The following is a 19,299-nucleotide window of genomic DNA, read 5'->3' as shown; positions in this document are numbered from 1 at the left end:
ATTATTTGGTTTGTCCGTTCTGGGATAAGTAACATGGCGGACTCTGTGAAGAGGACCCGCTCCCTATGTGATATATAAACGACTCATTCTAAGGTATCAAAAACACAACGATTCTTATTTTCAGGTGATTATACCCTAAAAAAAATACTTATTTATATTACATTCCTTTTCTGGCAATAGATCCCCCTAGTTGTTACACACTGGTCCTTTAATTGTTTCTCGATTATATAATTCCATCCCAGGAAACTTCCTCTGATATTAGTGACTTGTGGTGTTCCCATTTATTTCCAAACATGATGGAGGTCTAATTGCTGTTTCAAGGCCCTCTCCACACTGCCAGGACTTAATTCTGGTGGAGAAATACTGGCTCCAAAAGTAGTAAAGTTTCACCTAAAAATTCTCAGGCTGTCTGAGGGGCAGGGGCGGAAAAATAAAAGGGGCACCAACTGCATGCAGTGGGGACCCAGCACGCAGATAGTTTTCTAGCATGTAGGGCAGCCTATTTGGCACTGCATCATGTTTTCTCCACTGGAGGGGCACCTAGAGGCACTCTATCACATTTTGTCTATACCATAGAGGCATCCAAGTAGGCATTTTATCATGCTTTCTCTTCTGGAATGGCACCCTAGAGGGGCTTTATTTTGTTTTCTTCACTGGAAGGGCACCCAAGAGGACCCTTTATCTTGTTTTCTCTAATGTAAGGGCACCTTGGGCAATTATCTCGTTTTCTCTACTGGAAGGGCAGCCTATGGGGAATTTTATATAATTTTCTCCACTGGAATAGCATCCAAGAGGATGTTTTATCTTGTTTTCTCTACTGGAAGGGCACCCTAGAGGGCGCTTTATCTTGTTTTCTCTACTGGAAGGGCACCCTAGAGGGTGCTTTATCTTGTTTTCTCTTCTGGAAGGGCACCCTAGAGGGCGCTTTATCTTGTTTTCTCTAATGTAAGGGCACCCTTGGCACTTATCTAATATTCTCTACTGGAAGGGCACCCTAGAGGGCATTTCATCTCATTTTCGCCACTGGAAGGGCACCGTAGATGGCAATTTATCTTGTTTTCTCTACTGGAAGGGCACTCTAGAGGGCACTTTATCTGTTTTCTCCACTGGAAGGGCACCCTAGAGGGCACTTCACCATGTTTCAGGCATCCAAGAGGGCACTTTTGCTGCGTTTCTTTCGAACATGGGGGCTCCAAGGGAGGGGGGTGGTTGTGCCCCCGAGTTGACCAGTTGTAGGACGTCAATTTCCCCCAGGTTGCTAAAACCTCCGACTTCACAGAAAAATTACAGAAGCCATGACGTCATGTTTCCTCAACAGTAACTGCAGCCCTTCTGTTAAGTGATCGCCTTCCTCAAGTGACTAATAAAGCAAAGCTGGACAAAATCCATAGTCCTAATTTGAGCCCTCAGCAGTCAGAGGCAAACAAATGAAGTGGGTCCTCTTGGTATAAAATCCCCTCTTGTTTTAAGATAGACTTGAAAAATGTGAACATATGCTTGAAATTTAACAACCATCTGTGCCCTTTTCGTGTTAATAGGGATTGTAGCACCTCTTGGTCTCACATCGATGAATCACGTACCTTGCAGACACCCTGGTGTTGGGTATTTGAAAACATCTCTGTGCACTTCAAAAGATAAGATTCTCTCTCCTTATCAGCAACAAGAAAGCTCCCTCCATCCTTGCTGCTCCTTATCATCAGTTAACTCACTAATACAATTAGCTAACAAGGTTTTTTTATATGGATTTATATGGATGTGGATTTTGTTGAGTAAAGCAACTGTAAAAACAAACTTATAATAATGACTTTGAGTACTAGTTATGCTCATGTTGAGCTGTTTTACTGCAAACAGGCCTCCAGCACGTTTAGTAAATGATCTTTGCCCATTTTGTGCCTCTCTGAAACTGTAATGAGACAAGCAGGGACATTATCTTGATTAAAATCAATCCCTATTGGATTACACTCTGCTACATTCCCTCGCTCGGCTTCACTGATTACAATACAGCACCGAAAACCGAAATCAGGAGTGAGGAGACTCATCAAAGCACTACACGTACACGCACGGATAGCATACCAGATAATCCCTGGACTCCTCCCAACTGTCAATTACTGTCCTTATTCAGGATGCATGCTGATGTCGTGGTGTTTTATTATCCAACATGATTTAGATTCTCTTGTACTCATTTTTCTGTATTGTTTGGTTGTTTCGCTGAATAGAAAATGTGGTGATAACTACAGTAGCCTTCCAGCACATTGTCACTTAATGGAGAAGAGTATGGTACAGTTTATCTGATGTTCAAATGTATATTTATTGTCATTTTCAAAGAAAGTGGGGTTAGAAGGACAGGAAAAAAGGGAGTGAGGAAGGAAAGAGGCAAGAAAGGTAGAAATGATTGAAGGTAGAGAGCAAGCAAGGGAAGAGAAATGGAAGGAAAGGAGGAAGGAAGGAACAAAGGATTTATGGAAGGGAAGATGGAAGGAAGGGAAGATGGAAGGAAGGATGGGAGCAAGAAAGGGTAAGAGAAAAGGAAGGAAAGAAGGAAAGTAACAAGAAATGAGTTAATGATGGGAGGAAGGAAAGAAGGGAGGAAGGAGTGAATAAAGATAAGTGAATGGAGGGTGGAAGTATCGGAAAGGAGGGAAAAAGGAAGAAAAGAGGAAGGAAGGATGGATGAAGGAAGAAAACAGACAAGGAGAGGAGGAAGGGGTGAACATTTATGAGAGAAAGGTGGGTGAAAGGAGAGGAAAGAAGGGAGTGAGGAAGGAAAGAGGCAAGAAAAAGGATGGAAGGTAGGGAGCAAGCAAGGAAAGAAAAAAGGAACGAAAGGAGGAACGGAGGAAGGAGAGGAACATTGTTGAGAGAAAGGGGGTGGAAGGACAGGAAAGAAGGATGTGAGGAAGGAATTAACGATGGGAGGAAGGAAAGAAGGAAGGAATGAGTGAATAAAGATAAGTGAATGGAGGGTGGAAGTATAGGAAAGGAGGGAGAAAGGAAGAAGGAAGGATGGATGAAGGAAGAAAACAGACGAGGAGAGGAGGAAGGGGTGAACATTTATGAGAGAAAGATGGGTGGAACGAGAGGAAAGAAGGGAGTGAGGAAGGAAAGAGGCAAGAAAGGTAGAAAGGATGGAAGGTAGGGAGCAAGCAAGGGAAGAGAAAAAGAAGGAAAGAAGGATGGACGAACAAGATGAATTAAAGGTGGGGAAGAGGAAGGAAGGAAAGAAGAGGCAATAAAGGGGAGAATGATAGAGGAATAAAAATGAAGGAATAAACGAAGCGAAAGGAAGGAACGGAATAGGACAGAGGAAAGAAGGGAATGAGAAAGGAAAGAAGGAAGGAAAGGTAAAAAGGATGGAAGGTAGTGAGCAAGAAAGGGAAGGGAAAAGGAAGGAAAGGAGGAGGAATGAACAAGATGAATTAAAGGGTTGGGAAAGAGGAAGGAAGGAAGGAAGGATGAAGGAATGGTAAAGAAGAGAAAAGGGATGAACATTGATGAGAGAAAGGTGGTTGGAAGGAGAGGAAAGAAGGGAGTGAGGAAGGAAAGAGGCAAGAAAGGTAAAAAGGATGGAAGGTAGGGAGCAAGCATGGGAAGAGAAAGGGAAGGAAATGAGGAGGAATGGAAAAGATGGGGAAAGAAGAAAAGAGGCAAGAAAGGGAGAATGAGAAAAAAATGAAGGAATAAACTAAATGTGAGCAAAAAGGAAAGGAACGGAATAGGACAGAAGGGAGGAAAGAAGGGAGGAAGGAACCGAGGGTAGGAAAGGATGAAAGGGAGCGAACTAACTCATCTTCACGTCGTTGCTTCTTCTTGTTCCTCGTGCAGGGCTCGCTGTGCCGCGCGAGGGTCGTTTAGTAAAAACCGAGTCTCGCGCAGGCAAGGTATTCACCCTCATCGCACGCGGACCACATTCTTCTCCAGCAGCACGGTGAGATTTTAACGAGACGAAACGCAGCAAACAACAGACAGACACAAGCACCCAGCAGGGCATCACCATCACACAGGCACCGAGTCCACCCAAAACAGGCACCCAAAGGAGAGGAGTGAAGACGCGCACAGAGAGCCTCTATACCTGCACACACACACACCGAACCGAGCACCATGGAGAGCGCAGGTAACAACTTCTCGGACGCGAATTACAAGCTTTACAACAACAGCAGCAGCAGCAGCAGCTTCTGTGGGAACTTCACCGACGGTAACGTGAGCAACCCGGTGTCTCGGTGCGACGTGGATCCGCCTGGACGCCTGGAGGACGACACCAACCCGGTTATCATCGCCATCGTTATCACCGCTCTCTACTCCATAGTGTGCGTGGTGGGGCTGGTTGGGAACGTGCTGGTCATGTACATCATCGTCAGGTAAAGAAACACAATAAATGTGTGTTGGATGTGTTTTTTTCTCACTTACACTTTTATAAACAGATCCTTATTCTTTAACAATCACTAAGTGTCAACTTGTGTTAATCATATTTGACATAAAGGTGTGTGTGTGTGTGTTTGTGAGGATGAGTGAGACCATGTGAATGTGCGGTGTTGTTGACAATTGCTGCCAGCTCAGCTGCTGCTGTTCGTGCGTAAAAATGCCTCCAACCTCGCAGCTCCTCCAGCGCGCAAAAAAAGCGAGCCAAGCCAAGAGGGGAAGGTTTTTTTTTTTTTTTTTACACAACAACAACAGGCAATATCCATAACAACAGAGGGTGTAAAGACACAGCACACACTTGCTCTCTCTCTCTCTCTTGCTGTCTCTTTCATCCACAATACCAGTACTGAAGAAGTGGAAAATCACATTGATGTGACAAGATGCTGCACATCACTCCCATGTGAGTGCTAAACCAAAAACATTATGAATCCAGTCAGATGTCTTCATATCATCTTATGCACTGTGGCTTCAGTGGTGTATTCGCAAATTAATCAGACTTTTTTCTTATATCTGTTCAAAATGTACCTTAAAGGGAGATTTGACTCTTATCAACATGGGAGTGGGCAAATATGCTTGATTTATTCAAATGTATGTATATATTTATTATTGGAAATCAAGTAACAACACAAAACAATGACAAATATTGTCCAGAAACCCTCACAGGTACTGCAATTTTCATAAAAACATATGCTCAAATCATAACATGGCAAACTCAAGCCCAACGGGCAACAACAGCTGTCAGTGTGTCAGTGTGCTGACTTGACTATGACTTGCCCCAAACTGCATGTGATTATCATAAAGTGGGCATGTCTGTAAAGGGGAGACTCGTGGGTACCCATAGAACCCATATTCATTCACATATCTTGAGGTCAGAGGTCAAGTGACCCCTTTGAAAAAGACCTTGCCAGTTTTCCTTCACCAAAATTTAGTGGAAGTTTCAAGCGTTGTTTAACCTCCTTTGCGACAAGCTAGTATGACATGGTTGGTACCAATGGATTCCCATAGGTTTTTTCCAATTTCATATGATACCAGTACCTTCATGCTTTAAAATTGAGCCTGCTACAACCTAATAATCACATGTTGCGTTAAAGAATTTAGTGGCATTAAAACAAATTTGCGTTACATGTTTTTATCGCGTTAACTTTGACAGCCCTATTTATTTTAGTCTTTAAACTTATCATAACTTAAAATACATAAAAAACATGTTCCAATATGTCTTCCATTGCTTCCCCTTCTTAAATCTAGGCCACTATCATGCTGAATCTGTTCGCTCAACTAGCGACATCTCATTAATTGATATTTAAAACTTTCTTTCAAACAAATGTTGTACTATCAAGATCTCATCACAGAAGGAGCTTTTAATCTTTTTAATAACCTGTCACAAGGAGTAGGAGATAATAATACATGATGAGTGGTGCACAAATGAAACATTTCACTGGCCACTTGCTCTTTTCTTTCTTCTGATCTCACATTCATTTCACACAGTGAATTAACTTCTTAACAATGGCAGGCACAAACAACTCAGTATTAGGAAAGTCTATTAGTTTAAATGTCTCACACAAGCTGGATATCTCCCATTTTCATACATTGATATTAACAATGGAATGAATATGAATACACTTTTGTGTTAACTCAAAGCTAGTGTTGGTAGTGTTCTTCAAATAATTCTTTGTTATATCTGCTGAAATTGCTGAGATGCTGACATGTAGTGTAAAGCGCTTTGAATGGTCGGAAGACTAGAAAAGCGCTACATAAATGCAAGTCCATTTACCATTTACCAAATAACAGACCGCAGAACGCCGTGATTAACCATCCAGAATCGAGTATTTAACAACGCAGTGTAATAATCAATAATCAATAATAATAAAAAGTAAAAAAATACGGTATCTGTGGCTGTCGAAGGACTGTAATAAGCCTACCTGCTTGTCTACCTATGTGCACTCTCATTGAGCGTCACCAAAGAACGTATATTGATAAGAAGTGAAAGTCAATTGTTCGTTCCATTGCAACATCAGCGCCCAGCAGCAAAGCTACGCGTCCGCCATTTTGAACTGAAAGCGGACTACTAGAAGCCAGTAAAACGTCCGCCTATAAAGTGCCATACAAAAGTAAAAACAAAATTATTTCTATTCTATTGTCACAATTTTAATGTCTCTACCAAAATGGCCTGTGTTGAACAATCAAAATATTATATATATGCATACTATTTTAACTGTTTACTTACATACTTATCCCTTAATTAAACTTTTTTTGCCCGGCTGTTTCCCAGAGGATCATAAAGTGAGCGATGGACATAAATGGAATTTAGAAAAATCCAGCACACAGATTTTGAGAACAATCTCAAACTTTTTCATGTCAAGGATCTCCAAAATCGATGTCCAATAGACCACAGACCATGGATGTATAAGAGGATGCGCCCTGTGCTTTTGCCTTTCTGGTTAGTAAATAGTCTACAACTACATTAAATTCTGCTCATGTCGTGCTACTAGCACTGCTAGCTACTGGCCGATAGCCGGTTGTTTAGGAACAGAGACGTTAATACATTCACCACGGTATAGGTTTACAGCATACAGCCCATGGGTGCATTATAGGATGATAAAAGTGATGAATATATATCTATATAATCAATATATCTATTATTACAGCCGCACACAGCTAGCAGGAAGCTGGCAGAACTGGGTATGTCATATAAACGTGCAATGCTGTGCATGCTTCTACACTCTTTGGCATCAACGCAGTCTAGCTTTAAGACATATTGAAAGTCACCTGTTGTGCATCAGCCCACTGAGGTGGATTTCACAGGTGGCGCCTTTAATTACACATGGAAGTCTGACATTTATGTTGGTTAAATGCTCCCCAGCTGATGCTACATTATTCCACTTGAGCCTCTCTCAGGTAATAAAAGTCACTAGTTAGATGAAGCAGTTGGAGAATGAGGACAAAACAGGTGAGAGATGAAAAAAGCTGGATAGAGTGGAGGCTTGAGTGGGAGAGAGAGATTGATGAGCAATGAGAAAGCTCAGGAGGACGGAGATAAAGGTGGGAGTGGTCCACCTTCGTGTTTCCACCTTGTGATTACCCACTTTGCAGGTCTGATAGAATCAGTGAAGGGTGGCCGAGTGGAGGATTTGCTGTGCTGCACTTGTCAGAGAGGTGCTTAAATGGCTTTTAAATTGAAAACAACGCCTTAATTAGATAAATTACAGTGTTAAAAGAAGAAAAGACTTCTCTATTTTGATTTATGTCTCTATTCCGACTATAATATATTATCATTACTTTGTTACACCTATTATTCTCCTCACTGTTTCCCGGGCAGATGCAGCAGCATTAAGCGAATGCTCATTTGCCAGACTGCACATATTTCAGTCTAAGTGCTTCCCCTCTCTGTTTTGTTAAAGAATGAATGCACACATCGATGCAGGATGTTTTCTGCTTCTATGTCGGATTTTTTCTATCCCAAATTACTTAAAGGGATAGTCCGGGTGTTTTGAAGTGGAACCCACTTCATTTAAACCTGACAGAAACAACATAAAACTTGTTGTGGTTAGTCTTTCCACTGGTCTCTTCAGTAACCCAATATTGACAAACCACTGGAGTTAACCCCCGTCATTCCACTCACCTGCCGGGAAACAAGAAATGGGTAACCTCTGTTGGTCTTGAGAAGCTGCATCATATATTTCTGCACAAACTACTACTTCCACTATATATTCACCTGATATTCTCAGAGCTAAACTAACTCTCTCTTCAACTCCGCTAGCTCATTTGTTTGCTCACACCATCACACACATTCGCTACTGCTCTCTCTCTCTCTCTTGCTTCACCACTCACTTCCCACGTTCACACACACTCTACGCACTGGCTCTGCTATTTTCCAAATGACCTACCCTACTCTTACAAAAAAACTAGCTCTAAATAGAACCATTTGCGTTTTCACGTTGGCCACCATAGTTCTCCTACACGCTTGGAACACACTGCTAGATGTGTACACCATATTTAGAATATTTTCACCGCTTTACCTTGCCATCAGGCTGCCGTTTCCGACGGAGAACTGAACTGAAAGTGAAACTTATCTATGCTCTCTTCAAAGCCGGCCCCGTCCACAGAGGTACACTGCTTTGCTTCCGTGCTGGTACTCCTCCTTTTTTTTCCAAAACACTGCGGTGTAGGTAATACACCGACCATGGATAAGTACTTCATACAACCGCACTTCGAAACACCCAAACTATCCCTTTAAGGCAGATCTGCCCATTCACAGTAAACTTTACTGCATTGCATTTTTAAAGGGAGGGTATATGATAATGATGTTATATGATTTAACTATTAAATTAAAAAAAAAACACTACAAAATAAAGTGCATTAACATGTCAAAGTGCGCAGAGTAATGAGAAAACATCACGCCATTCCCAAGTTTGAACAGCAACACAGAGCCTTAATGTCCAAATCAACAACATATTCCTTATCTGTAGACAGACATTTGCAGCCTGTGCATACAACTGATTATCAGTCATAAATATACAACCACCTGCCCCCGTGTAGCCTGACTAGAACCAAAAATGAGCCACAATTAATAAGAAAAACAGATATTGACACTGCGGCAGGTGCAACAAGCATTATTAAAATCTACATAAATTAAATAACCTACCACTTTAACAGCAAAATAAAGCATCACCAAGGCAACCAACACAGAGATGTGTAGATAATATAAACTCCACAGCCCACAAACATGCACACTAAAGCAAAAAGAGAGCCTGCTTAGTTTTTGCACATTGCGTAGCATGCACATACAATGCTACATTACTAGGCAACACACATTCTCATCTGTACAGTGAGTTACAACAATCAGTGAGTTTGTTGTTGATGTACTCACCTGTCTGGATGCCCTTCTGTGAGTATGCTCTATGTTCAAATTCTCTGCTCCTTCATTCTCAAAGCATAATATAACCAGTCCACTCAGCCTCTCTGTCCCACTATAACCAGTCCACTCAGCCCCTCTTTGCCACTGCGCTCCTAAAGGGTTTCAAACACGTTTAGGCTGAATGAGTGCTCAACAATCACAACTATAACAGGGATTATTGTCAAAACAGCGGAAAGACCTCAAAATGGGCAACTCCAGGGTCTGAAAAGTGAAGCCAATGTGCCTTAAACTTGCATTCTTTCTAATAGTCAGCAGGGGACGACTCCTCTTGTTGCAAAAAGAAGTCTATTTGTATAGAAGTCTATGAGATAATCACCCTACTTCTCATTTGATTTACTACCACAGTAAACATTGTAAACATGAGTTTATGGTGTCAATCGCTAGTTTCAAGTATTTTCAATACAGCATGATGTTCATTGAGTAAATGATGGTCCCATTTAGAGTCAAATAGACAATTTAAGTCTTTAATAAAGCAGGGGATGCTTTAGGGGGTGGCTACCTTGTAATTGGCAGGTGGCTACCACGGCGTTGTCTGGTCTTGGAGTTGTCCCTTTCACAGTGTGTTTTCAGTTCATGAAAGTATTAAAACCTTTTTGGTCGCTTATAAATGTCTTATTCAGCATTTGGTTGTACTTAGCTACACCCTTTTCATGTCACTTCTGGTTGGAAATAACCAAGATGGTGTCAGCCAAAAGTCAAGCTGGCGACAGCCAAAATGCCGAACTCCAGGCTGCAAAACGGCAGTCTACAAACCAATGGGGGACGTCACGGTGACTACAGCCTCACACACTTAACAGTAACGGTAACAGTTCCTAAGCGAATGTAGAAGTCACTGCTGGAGGATCCACCATGAGCATGTTAGCATTTAACATGTTAACCAGACACCAGCATGCGGCTGTTGGTCACTTAGCGTGCTTGCCGAGCGGCGCATTCAATCTTGATTAAGATAGATGCAGCCTTTTTTTTTTAACTTATGCTGAGGTGAAGCTAATCTTAACTATAATAATTATGACGTCACCTTCAACTGTGTGCAATGTCAACTCTCTGGACCCGGAGCTATCTGCAGCACTACCCTCCTAAAGACAAACCGACAGCTAATTATTTTCTGCTGCAGCTGATTAGGCTCCTTTCTTTTGGTTTCATTGTCACATGCTTACTTTAATTATTATTTTTCATGTGATTTTTGTTCTTAATCTGTAGTGCATGAGACTTGAAATGTAGCGTAGTACAATACTTAAAGATAAGAAAATACTTATGAACAAGACTCGGTCAAAACCGAGTACATGTCTGGACACTGTATGGTCAGTCTGTGATTTTTTGGCTAAATTGTTACACAAATAGTCAGTGGTCATGTCTATAATGTTAAATCCAGCAGTACATGTCCACCAGGTCTGGCGAGGACACTAGGGGATGCGCTGCTCCACTCAACTGGCCGTTCAAGTGGTGAGGTACCCTAATGTGGAATTCACCTGATTGGTTTTCTGCTCGCCGTTTCAAACAGGAAACAACATGGCGGCCTGCTCGTAAACTGTTTGTTATTCCGTCTAAACAATCCACTCAAAAATATCCTCCTGAAAACATTTTAAATGAGAAATAGGCTATGCCACTGCTGAATCTTGTTTCATTTTACAACTAGATCGCCTAGTTTCACAGCTTAGTCCAAAAGTAAATGTAATTTGTTACTTCCACCTCTGCCACTGGTTCTTCCAGAGCAACACATTGAAGTGGAAAACGAAGGGAGAGCACATGGCAAACTGAAGTGAAATCACCTTTTGAAGTGTAAGTTATGCACCAGCATCATTTTAACGACGAGATCTATGTCTGCAGCTGTCTGGCAAGGCTACAAGAGTGTTTATGATGTATGAGTTGGTATACAAGCTTGCATTATATATTCCAAAGTAGTTTGTCTACCAAGTAGATAATAGATGGGAGGGACGTTACTTGAGCTTTAGCTCTCTCATCCTCGGCTGTTCTGTGGGAACAGATTTAGGACGACAAACCCGTCCCCTGCTTTCTCTCCACGGTAATGAAATGGTAATGACTTAACAAGCAGTGTGTGTGTGAATGCGAGCTGAGGGTGTTTGTGACCGAGGAAAGTTTTGTGTATTCCGACTGAATTAGAGGTAAAGGGAATTGGGAGGAAGGTAAAGGATGTGTCTCATTCCTCTGAGAACCACAATCCATCAGGGTCATTAACATTCATCAAGCTCTTTGTCTGTCTCTCTTTTCTCTGCCCGTCTTTTTTCTCTCTGTGGGCACATCGAGATTGAACAGCCATTTAGCTAATGACACACAGTGGATATTTACTGTTAAATGGAAAAATAGTCTTGACCTCTCCGTCCCCACTTTACAATCATGACCTTTTTTGTGAGATTAAATAGAGACAGCGGTGGATGGGAGATGTTTTTTCCCCTCACTGTCTGAGTACTGATAACCTTAAAGCCATAAAACATTTCTCCCTCACTCTTTATCTCCCCGTCCTCTCGTGTCCCTCTCTCCCTCGTCTGTTCACTTACATCCGCAAACTTCTTGTGAGCAAACAAACACAACCAGAGATCTGCACGCTCAATCGGAAAAATCAATCGCGGTTGAACAGCAAACCGCTGTTTTCCACAAGGAATATGCTGCCAGTGCAGAGTGCTTCCTGTTACCATGGAAACACTGGGAGGCGTTTTGAGCATGTTGAGTGCAAAATGACTCCACCACCTCCTCAAACCCCTGCATCCATCCACCATCCAGCTAGATGAGCAGCTTCACCTGATTTGGTTCACATCAGCAGCCGAAGCATTTCGAAAACTTTGGATGTTAAAGAGGCTTTTGAACATCTGCACCCGCCGACCTGGACGCTGTTTGCGTCATATGTAGCAGCACAACAACTGCGACCATGTATTATTCTGGTATCTCCTCGCAAATTTTCCACGACCCTTCTCTCTGATGTAACTTCTAAACATCTGTGTCTGAACCCAGTCAAATGAAATATGATGTTATGATGAGCGTCAACACAAACTGCTTCACAAGACTAATGTCATAGATTCCCACTAATGTTTCTCTCTAATGGGTTTCTCGTGGCTCCCGCTGCCCGACATGACAAACAACCTCAGGCTGAGTTTCAAACAACTAACCTGCAGTCTTTTGATGTGCTGACGGCAGCCAGGTTGATGCTCGGCAATAATCCAGGCAGTTTAAAACCTTTTCTCATAATCATTTCTAGTGCTTGTAGCGATTGTAAGCAAACAAAAAAGCAGAGCATCTTTGCGAATTTACATTCTTATGTCTGTAAAGGGGAGACTCATGGATACCCATAGAACCCATTTTCATTCACATATCTTGAGGTCAGAGGTCAAGGAACCCCTTTGAAAATGGCCATGCTAGTTTTTTTTGCCAATTTTTCGCACAAGTTTGGAGCGTTGTTTAGCCTCTTTTGGAACAAGCCAGTATGACATGGTTGGTACCAATGGATTCCTTAGGTGTTTTAGTTTCATATGATGCCAGTACCATCACTCGCTTTAGCGAGCTTTAAAACTGAGCCCGCTACAACCTAAAAACCGAAGTTGCGTTAATGCGTTAACTTTGCAAGCCCTAATTCTATTTTATAGCAATAGTGACATACCCATATATACATTGAAAGGGTTTTGGTCGCTGTAATTGTTTCTCCAGTCCATACTGGCCGCTTCCTAAGGCAATTTAAATGTAAGTAATGGGGAGACAAAATCGTTTTCTGTATAAATGACTTCTAAAGTTCAGCTGAAGTTAACAGTCTGACTCTGTCTTTCTTTTCAGTAACAACTTCCTTTCAGCTGCTGCTCAGCAAGAAAATACTGTCCAGGGAAGCACAAATAGGGAAATGCATACTAAAAAGACTGTAACTCTGGAAGATAACCACTTGATTTGTCTAACTCAGACTGCAGAGGCCTCCTATTAAGAAGAACTTCACAATACATTTTTACAGAGAACAAGGACTGCGGATTTTGTCCCCCATCACTTACATCAACATGCTTTAGGAAGGGATTTCTTTAAGGCCACTATGAACAGGAGGAATGATTATAGCAAACAAAAGGCTAATCTTTTCTTAGTACATACAAGCATGTTAGTATTGTTTTAAGATTGACTTGCAAACGCATCCTTTAAGGTTCAGTTGGCAGAATATTTTTGGCATCACTGGGCAAAAATTCCATAATAATCTTTCAATTATATTTTAATTCAAGTGTTCTGAGAGAAAACTAGACTTCTGCACCTCCTCATGGCTCTGTTTTCAGGTTTTAAAAAATCTAGCTCGTGACGGGAGACTTTGGCCAATCACAGGTCATTTCAGAGAGAGAGCATTGCCATTGGCTGTTTATTCAACGGAGGCAGCTGTCTATCACTGTCTAAAGTTTGCTCTGGCTGGTGGGCGATACTTGGTATTTCCTCAACTGATCTCAACATGGCTACAATAACAGAATATTGATTCATATTTGATCAGCGCTGCCTAGTTTGACCATTTGATCAGAGTTTGCGAGTGATTGACAGCTGCTCAGAGACACAAGGCTCCAGCTCAGCTCTGATTGGTTGTTTTCCTTTGGTCTGTGAAATCTTGCAGATGCCATTAGGAGCACCGGAGGACACAGAGGCTCATGATTTTTTTCAGATTACCTGTCTCATGCACTACTGTCAGGATATAGTGACCATTTTATTAAAATAACTTTTTAAAATATTTGCTCCAATCTCACCTACTGCTGCTTTAAGATAGACTTGCAAACCTATTCTTTAAAACAGCCACACTTTATGCAAAACGAAATATGTTTTTTCTTTTTTTTTTTTTTTTAGAGGTACTGCATTTAAATTCTTAGAATAGCATTTTACACACTATAGTTATCAACTACAATCAACAGGAGGTATGTGGGATAAAAGAGAATGGCTTCCCCCTTATTAACACAAATTAGTCTGGATTTTTACCAAGAAGAAACGCATACAAATCAACCCTCTAGATCACTGACTTCATTTTAAAGCTTCTCTTTGATGACAGGCTTGTGAATAGATCCTGGTTACTTGAAAAGTGAGGATACCTTTCATGTGTAATCATGAACACCCTCATGCATGATGAATGTGAGTTCTGCTCATGTGACTGTGAACGCATACTGGCTGACACAACATAGGAGCATCCAGCCTATGGATTTCTTTCAGGTATACACAGAAGAAGATGTGTAAACCGACTGAACAGACAGCAGATGTTTGTGCCTCCAGCAGTCCCGAACCTCAGAGTAACATCTGTCTTTTGCATTGTTGCATTCCTTTGTGTGTTTGTGCGTAGTACACAGTACTCGGCACATCCTTCTCTCACCTCTTCACAAGCTGTAAACACTTGAGGCCAGGCGCCCTGACCTCAGTTTTCAGCTGTACAGCGCTGAATGAACATCCGGCCATCGTGAACTATGGCCTTGATTGCTGTTAACCAATGACAAGTGGACAGCTCGATTATTGCCGTACGGCTGTGGAGTTTATGCTGCAATTACTTTGTTTGCTTTAGCGCACTGACAAACTCACCTGGCACAAAGTGAATCAAGAAAAATGTATTCAGGGCCTAACCCCCGCCCCCGGGAACAATAAAAGGATCAGAGAATGAATATTAATTGCTTGACTTGTGCGTTTACCAGAAAGAAAGAGGTTGACAGCTCATTGTGAGACTCAGTGAGAGGAGAATTCTGCATGCTGCTTTTCTAAATTTGTGTGTATGCGCACAACGGGGTGATACAGAGTCTAATTTCTTGTTTGGAGACAATTGAGTAGACATTGCAGAGAGCTAATTAGTCTGTCCTTCCTGTGTGTATGTGTATGAGTAATGAGCACCACTGGACACTGCTGGAGAATTAGAGCCCTGGAAGTCTGGATTCAACAGGAGTTGTTCTGTTCAACTCAGGAAAAGGAACGAAAGACAGAAAGACAAAGACAGAGAAGATCACTCATTCATGGCCAGTGAGGTTGTAAAATTTTAAAAATTTGACAGACCGAGATCATGGAGACTGAAGAGCGGACAAACCGCAAAAATAAAAAAAAGCTATTTATTCGAGGAATGTAGCGAGCACTGAGAAAGTTAGAGCCAGAACAGAGAGACGATGACTAACTTAAGACAAGGGAACAAAAGACAGATCTTTTATCTTTCTCTACTCGATGACTGATGGGTGCTCTCGGCTCTTTTGTCCATCTGTCAATTACAAAGTGACTCACTCACTTATCCCGATTCTGCTCTTTATACTCTATGACAGGTGCGGTTAAACATGTCCTTCTTCATCAAGGCTGGCATTTCAAAGCACCAGAGGGTACCCCCTCCCCTTACTTGTAACTGTCTGAAACCTTCTGTACGTCTTTTTATCTTTTCAAAAACGCGGATTTCAACAAGAATGGCTTACTGTTGCAAAGTGCAATGGATGAGCAAACAAAACAAAGCAAAGAACGTCAACTGATGACATCAACCGCAGTAAAAGTCGTTACAGTTTGAGAGCTTCCAAACCTTTGCACTCACTGCTGTATACTGTACAACGGTTGCACTTATTGATGTTGTTGAGTTCAAGTATCTCGGGGTCTTGTTCACGAGTGAGGGTAAAATGGAGCGGGAGATGGACAGGCTGTTCGGTGCAGCATCAGCAGTTATGCGGGCGTCATACCTGATCATTGCGGGGAAAAGGGGAGCTGAGCCGGAAGGCAAAGCTCTTGATTTACCCGTCCATCTACATTCTGACCCTTACTTGGTCATGGTCATGAGCTTTGGGTAGTGACCAAAAGAATGAGATCACGGATACAAGCAGCTGAAATGAGCTTCCTTCGTAGGGTGGCTAGGCTCAGCCTTAAGGCCCAGACACACCAACCCAACATCAGTTCTTAGCGTCAACGAAGGCCGACCGCTGAGTCGCCTCGCGTTGCCTTTGTCTTGGCCAAAATGTTGCACTTGAACACCCCGCAAAAACTACAACTGAGGGCCAACTACCACGTACATCCTGAGCCTGCGTGAGATGAAATAACGTTCCATGCCAGCAGGTGGCGTTAGTCTGTATTCGTCATTCAAAATGAGAAACCGGAAGACTGAGGACTGCAGATACACAAGCCATCATAAGTTTTTATGATACGTACATGAAACAAAGCGGTGTTTGCCGACCATTTTCACACCACTCTCACTCACCACTTAGCTTCATTCCAGATATCGCTGTGAAAATATCTGTGTATTGGAATGATAAGATGAGATGAAGATGAAAAATCAGAAGAGCCTTCTGTGTGTGCCCTCTTGACTTTATTCGTTTGCTTGCTTTCCTCACTTCCGTTTCTCTTCTCATGCACTGATTTGTGAAGCTGAACAGGCGATCAGAGTGATTTCTCTCATTGACGACCTCCACCGCCGATTCAACATGCTGAGTCGGCCGTAAAAACTCTGACATGGGCAGACTAGAGCTGATGTTGTGGGACACACCGCAAAAACTAAGTCAGACGGCTTACTGACGGCCCCAAACTGTCCAACGACCAACCGTCGGCCTTTAGAGATAGTTCCAACCCTCACCTATGGTCATGAGCTTTGGGTAGTGACCGAAAGAATAAGATCGTGGATATGAGTGGCCAAAATGAGCTTCCTTTGTAGGGTGGCTGGGCCCAGCCTTAGAGATAGGGTGAGGAGCTCAGACATCTGGAGGGAGCTAGAGGTAGAGCCGCTGCTTCTTTGCATCGAAAGGGGCCAGCTGAGGTGGTTCGGGCATATGATCAGTATGTCTCTTGGACGTCTCCTTTAGACGTTTTCTGGGCACATCCACCTGGTAAGAGGCTGTGGGGTAGACCCAGAACACACTGGAGAGATTTAATTTCTCGCCTGGCCTAGGAATGCCTCGGGGTCCACCAGGAAAAGCTGGAAAACGTTGCTGGGGAGAGGGGTGTCTGAAATACCCTGCTGAGCCTGCTGAGCCTGCTGCCGCCGCGACCCAGCCCCGGATAAGCAGAAGAAAATGGATGGATTGGATGGATGGATATAAGACTGGGGCCAAGGGCACAGAGAGACCCTTGGTAGAAGATCTTCAGTACATTAACATAGTGTTCCTAAGCAACAGGCTGATAAACTCTTCTTGAGCTCCCTGTTTCCATTAGGATCTGGGTTTGTCCTAAATTATTTCTTTTTGTCATATTTGCAGTGATGGAAAACCATTATGGGAGTGAATCACGGACGAAGTGGGCAGCGATTGTCAAACCCATGAGCAAAACACAATGCAGTGGCTGTTGAATACATGTGATGTGTGCAATTTATGCCATTGTTATCTAGATTTTCCCATTTAGAGGCTGTTTGAAGTGTTTTGCTAAATTCAAGCATCTCTTAACGAGGTCAAGTTTGGGTTGTTTGGGTTTTCATTGCGAGATGAACAGCTGTGTCCTAAAACATTAATTTACAGGTCTTTTTTGGAGTTTTAGTGTTTTCTAGTGCCAAAAAATAATTAGCAAACACCAACAATTTCATCTTAAACAGTTGTTTTGGAAGTTAAATACAAATTGTACACATTTTCACATACAATTTTCTACATTTATTTGATTGATTTAGTCTTTGGTTCATCATTCATTTCACTACAACATGGCTATCAACTTTCAGGGGCATGAAACTAGCATTAAAAGGTAATCCATCACACTGCTGCTGCACTCAAGGTTGCGGGAAAATATTGTGTGCTACGAAAACTGCAAATTCGAAAACATCACACAACAACACACAGATTAAAGGCTGCAGTTAATAGGATAATATGTTACAGAACACAAGTAAAAAAATATGATTCTTCCTTTACTGTAAAGGAAGCCATGAAGCGGCTACAAAAACAGAAGGAGAGAAATGGGTTAGTGTGTGTCGGGACGTGTCTGCGGATGATTTGAATCAATTACCAGGCATTTTCTACCACCTCCTTCATTAGCATGTGTGCACGTGGTAGGAGAGGATGTGTTACACCTTTAACAGTGACTGTGGATCAATTGTACATCTGCTGAGTTTCCACCCGATTGGAGTGTGTCTTTGTGTGTCCATGGGTATTGATCTCCTTGCATCAATTTCAGTCACGCCAATCACGAGCGGTCGATATGTTGATGGTTGTTTCCATGAAATGCTTACCTCAGTGGGCACATGGTGTAAAGCTTCTGACAAAACTGTCAGAATAGAACCCAAAAGCACAAAAAGGAGGCAGTTTAACAGTAAAGTTAAGCTTTTACTTAATAGGGCAGGCAAAGGTCACTACCGGGAAATCATTCCAAATAGGCAAGGTCCAGGAAAACTAGTTAGCCTATGCTGCTACATGAGAATCAAGCCGATTTTGGGCCCGATTCCCCCGTCCTGTCAATCGTTACTAAAGACCAGATTTTTTGATGGTTCTAAAGATTATCTTGCCAGATATTCCGGTGGTGTGACATATGTTAATTGTGTTTTTTACATCCCACGATCGGCTCGGAAGTCCATCCTGGCCGCACCGATTTCAAATCATGAATATTAAACATATTCGATATTTACGATCGGATTCCTGTCGTGTGTGCTGAAAGGCAGTTTTGGTCACGTTTTGGATGTGGGCATCGAAAGTTAGATTACAATCTTCAAAATATGATGACACCGAGGTTTTTAGCCTGGTCCCTGGGACTGAATGAAATTCTTTCCTTCTGTTATTTTTGTTGGATCGTATCCACGATCTTATTCTTTCGGTCACTACCCAAAGCTCATGACCATAGGTGAGGGTTGGAACGTAGATGGACTGGTAAATCGAGAGCTTTGCCTTCCAACTGTCCAACTGGTCCAACAGTTGGAAAACATTGCTGGGGAGAGGGATGTCTGGAATTCCCTACTAAGCCTGCGACCTCTCCAGTGGACAGAACTCACATCTGCACATCTGTCACAACAGTTTCTCTATCTGACAGCCTGAATGAAACACGCTCAGTCAGGTTTGTCTCTCTGACTTTTTGGCTTGTAGCTTATCTGTGTGTTTACACATTTGTTT

The 19,299-nt window shown here is 42.3% G+C and overlaps 1 protein-coding gene across 1 annotated transcript in view; it reads left to right on the top strand.

Annotated features, from left to right (window-relative positions):
• The first annotated feature begins 3,445 nt into the window (after positions 1 to 3,445).
• Positions 3,446 to 19,299, top strand: part of oprm1 (opioid receptor, mu 1) — a 34,761-nt gene continuing 18,907 nt past the window's right edge. The window contains exon 1 of the mRNA XM_037782705.1: positions 3,446 to 4,355. Within this exon, the coding sequence (XP_037638633.1) occupies positions 4,099 to 4,355 (257 nt within the window). The 5' untranslated portion in view covers positions 3,446 to 4,098. The remainder of the gene's footprint in view (positions 4,356 to 19,299) is intronic.

This window comes from Sebastes umbrosus, chromosome 10 (assembly GCF_015220745.1).
Source record: "Sebastes umbrosus isolate fSebUmb1 chromosome 10, fSebUmb1.pri, whole genome shotgun sequence".
In the NCBI taxonomy this organism is placed as follows: Eukaryota; Metazoa; Chordata; class Actinopteri; order Perciformes; family Sebastidae; genus Sebastes; species Sebastes umbrosus.
This window is presented reverse-complemented; position numbering and strand designations above follow the sequence as displayed.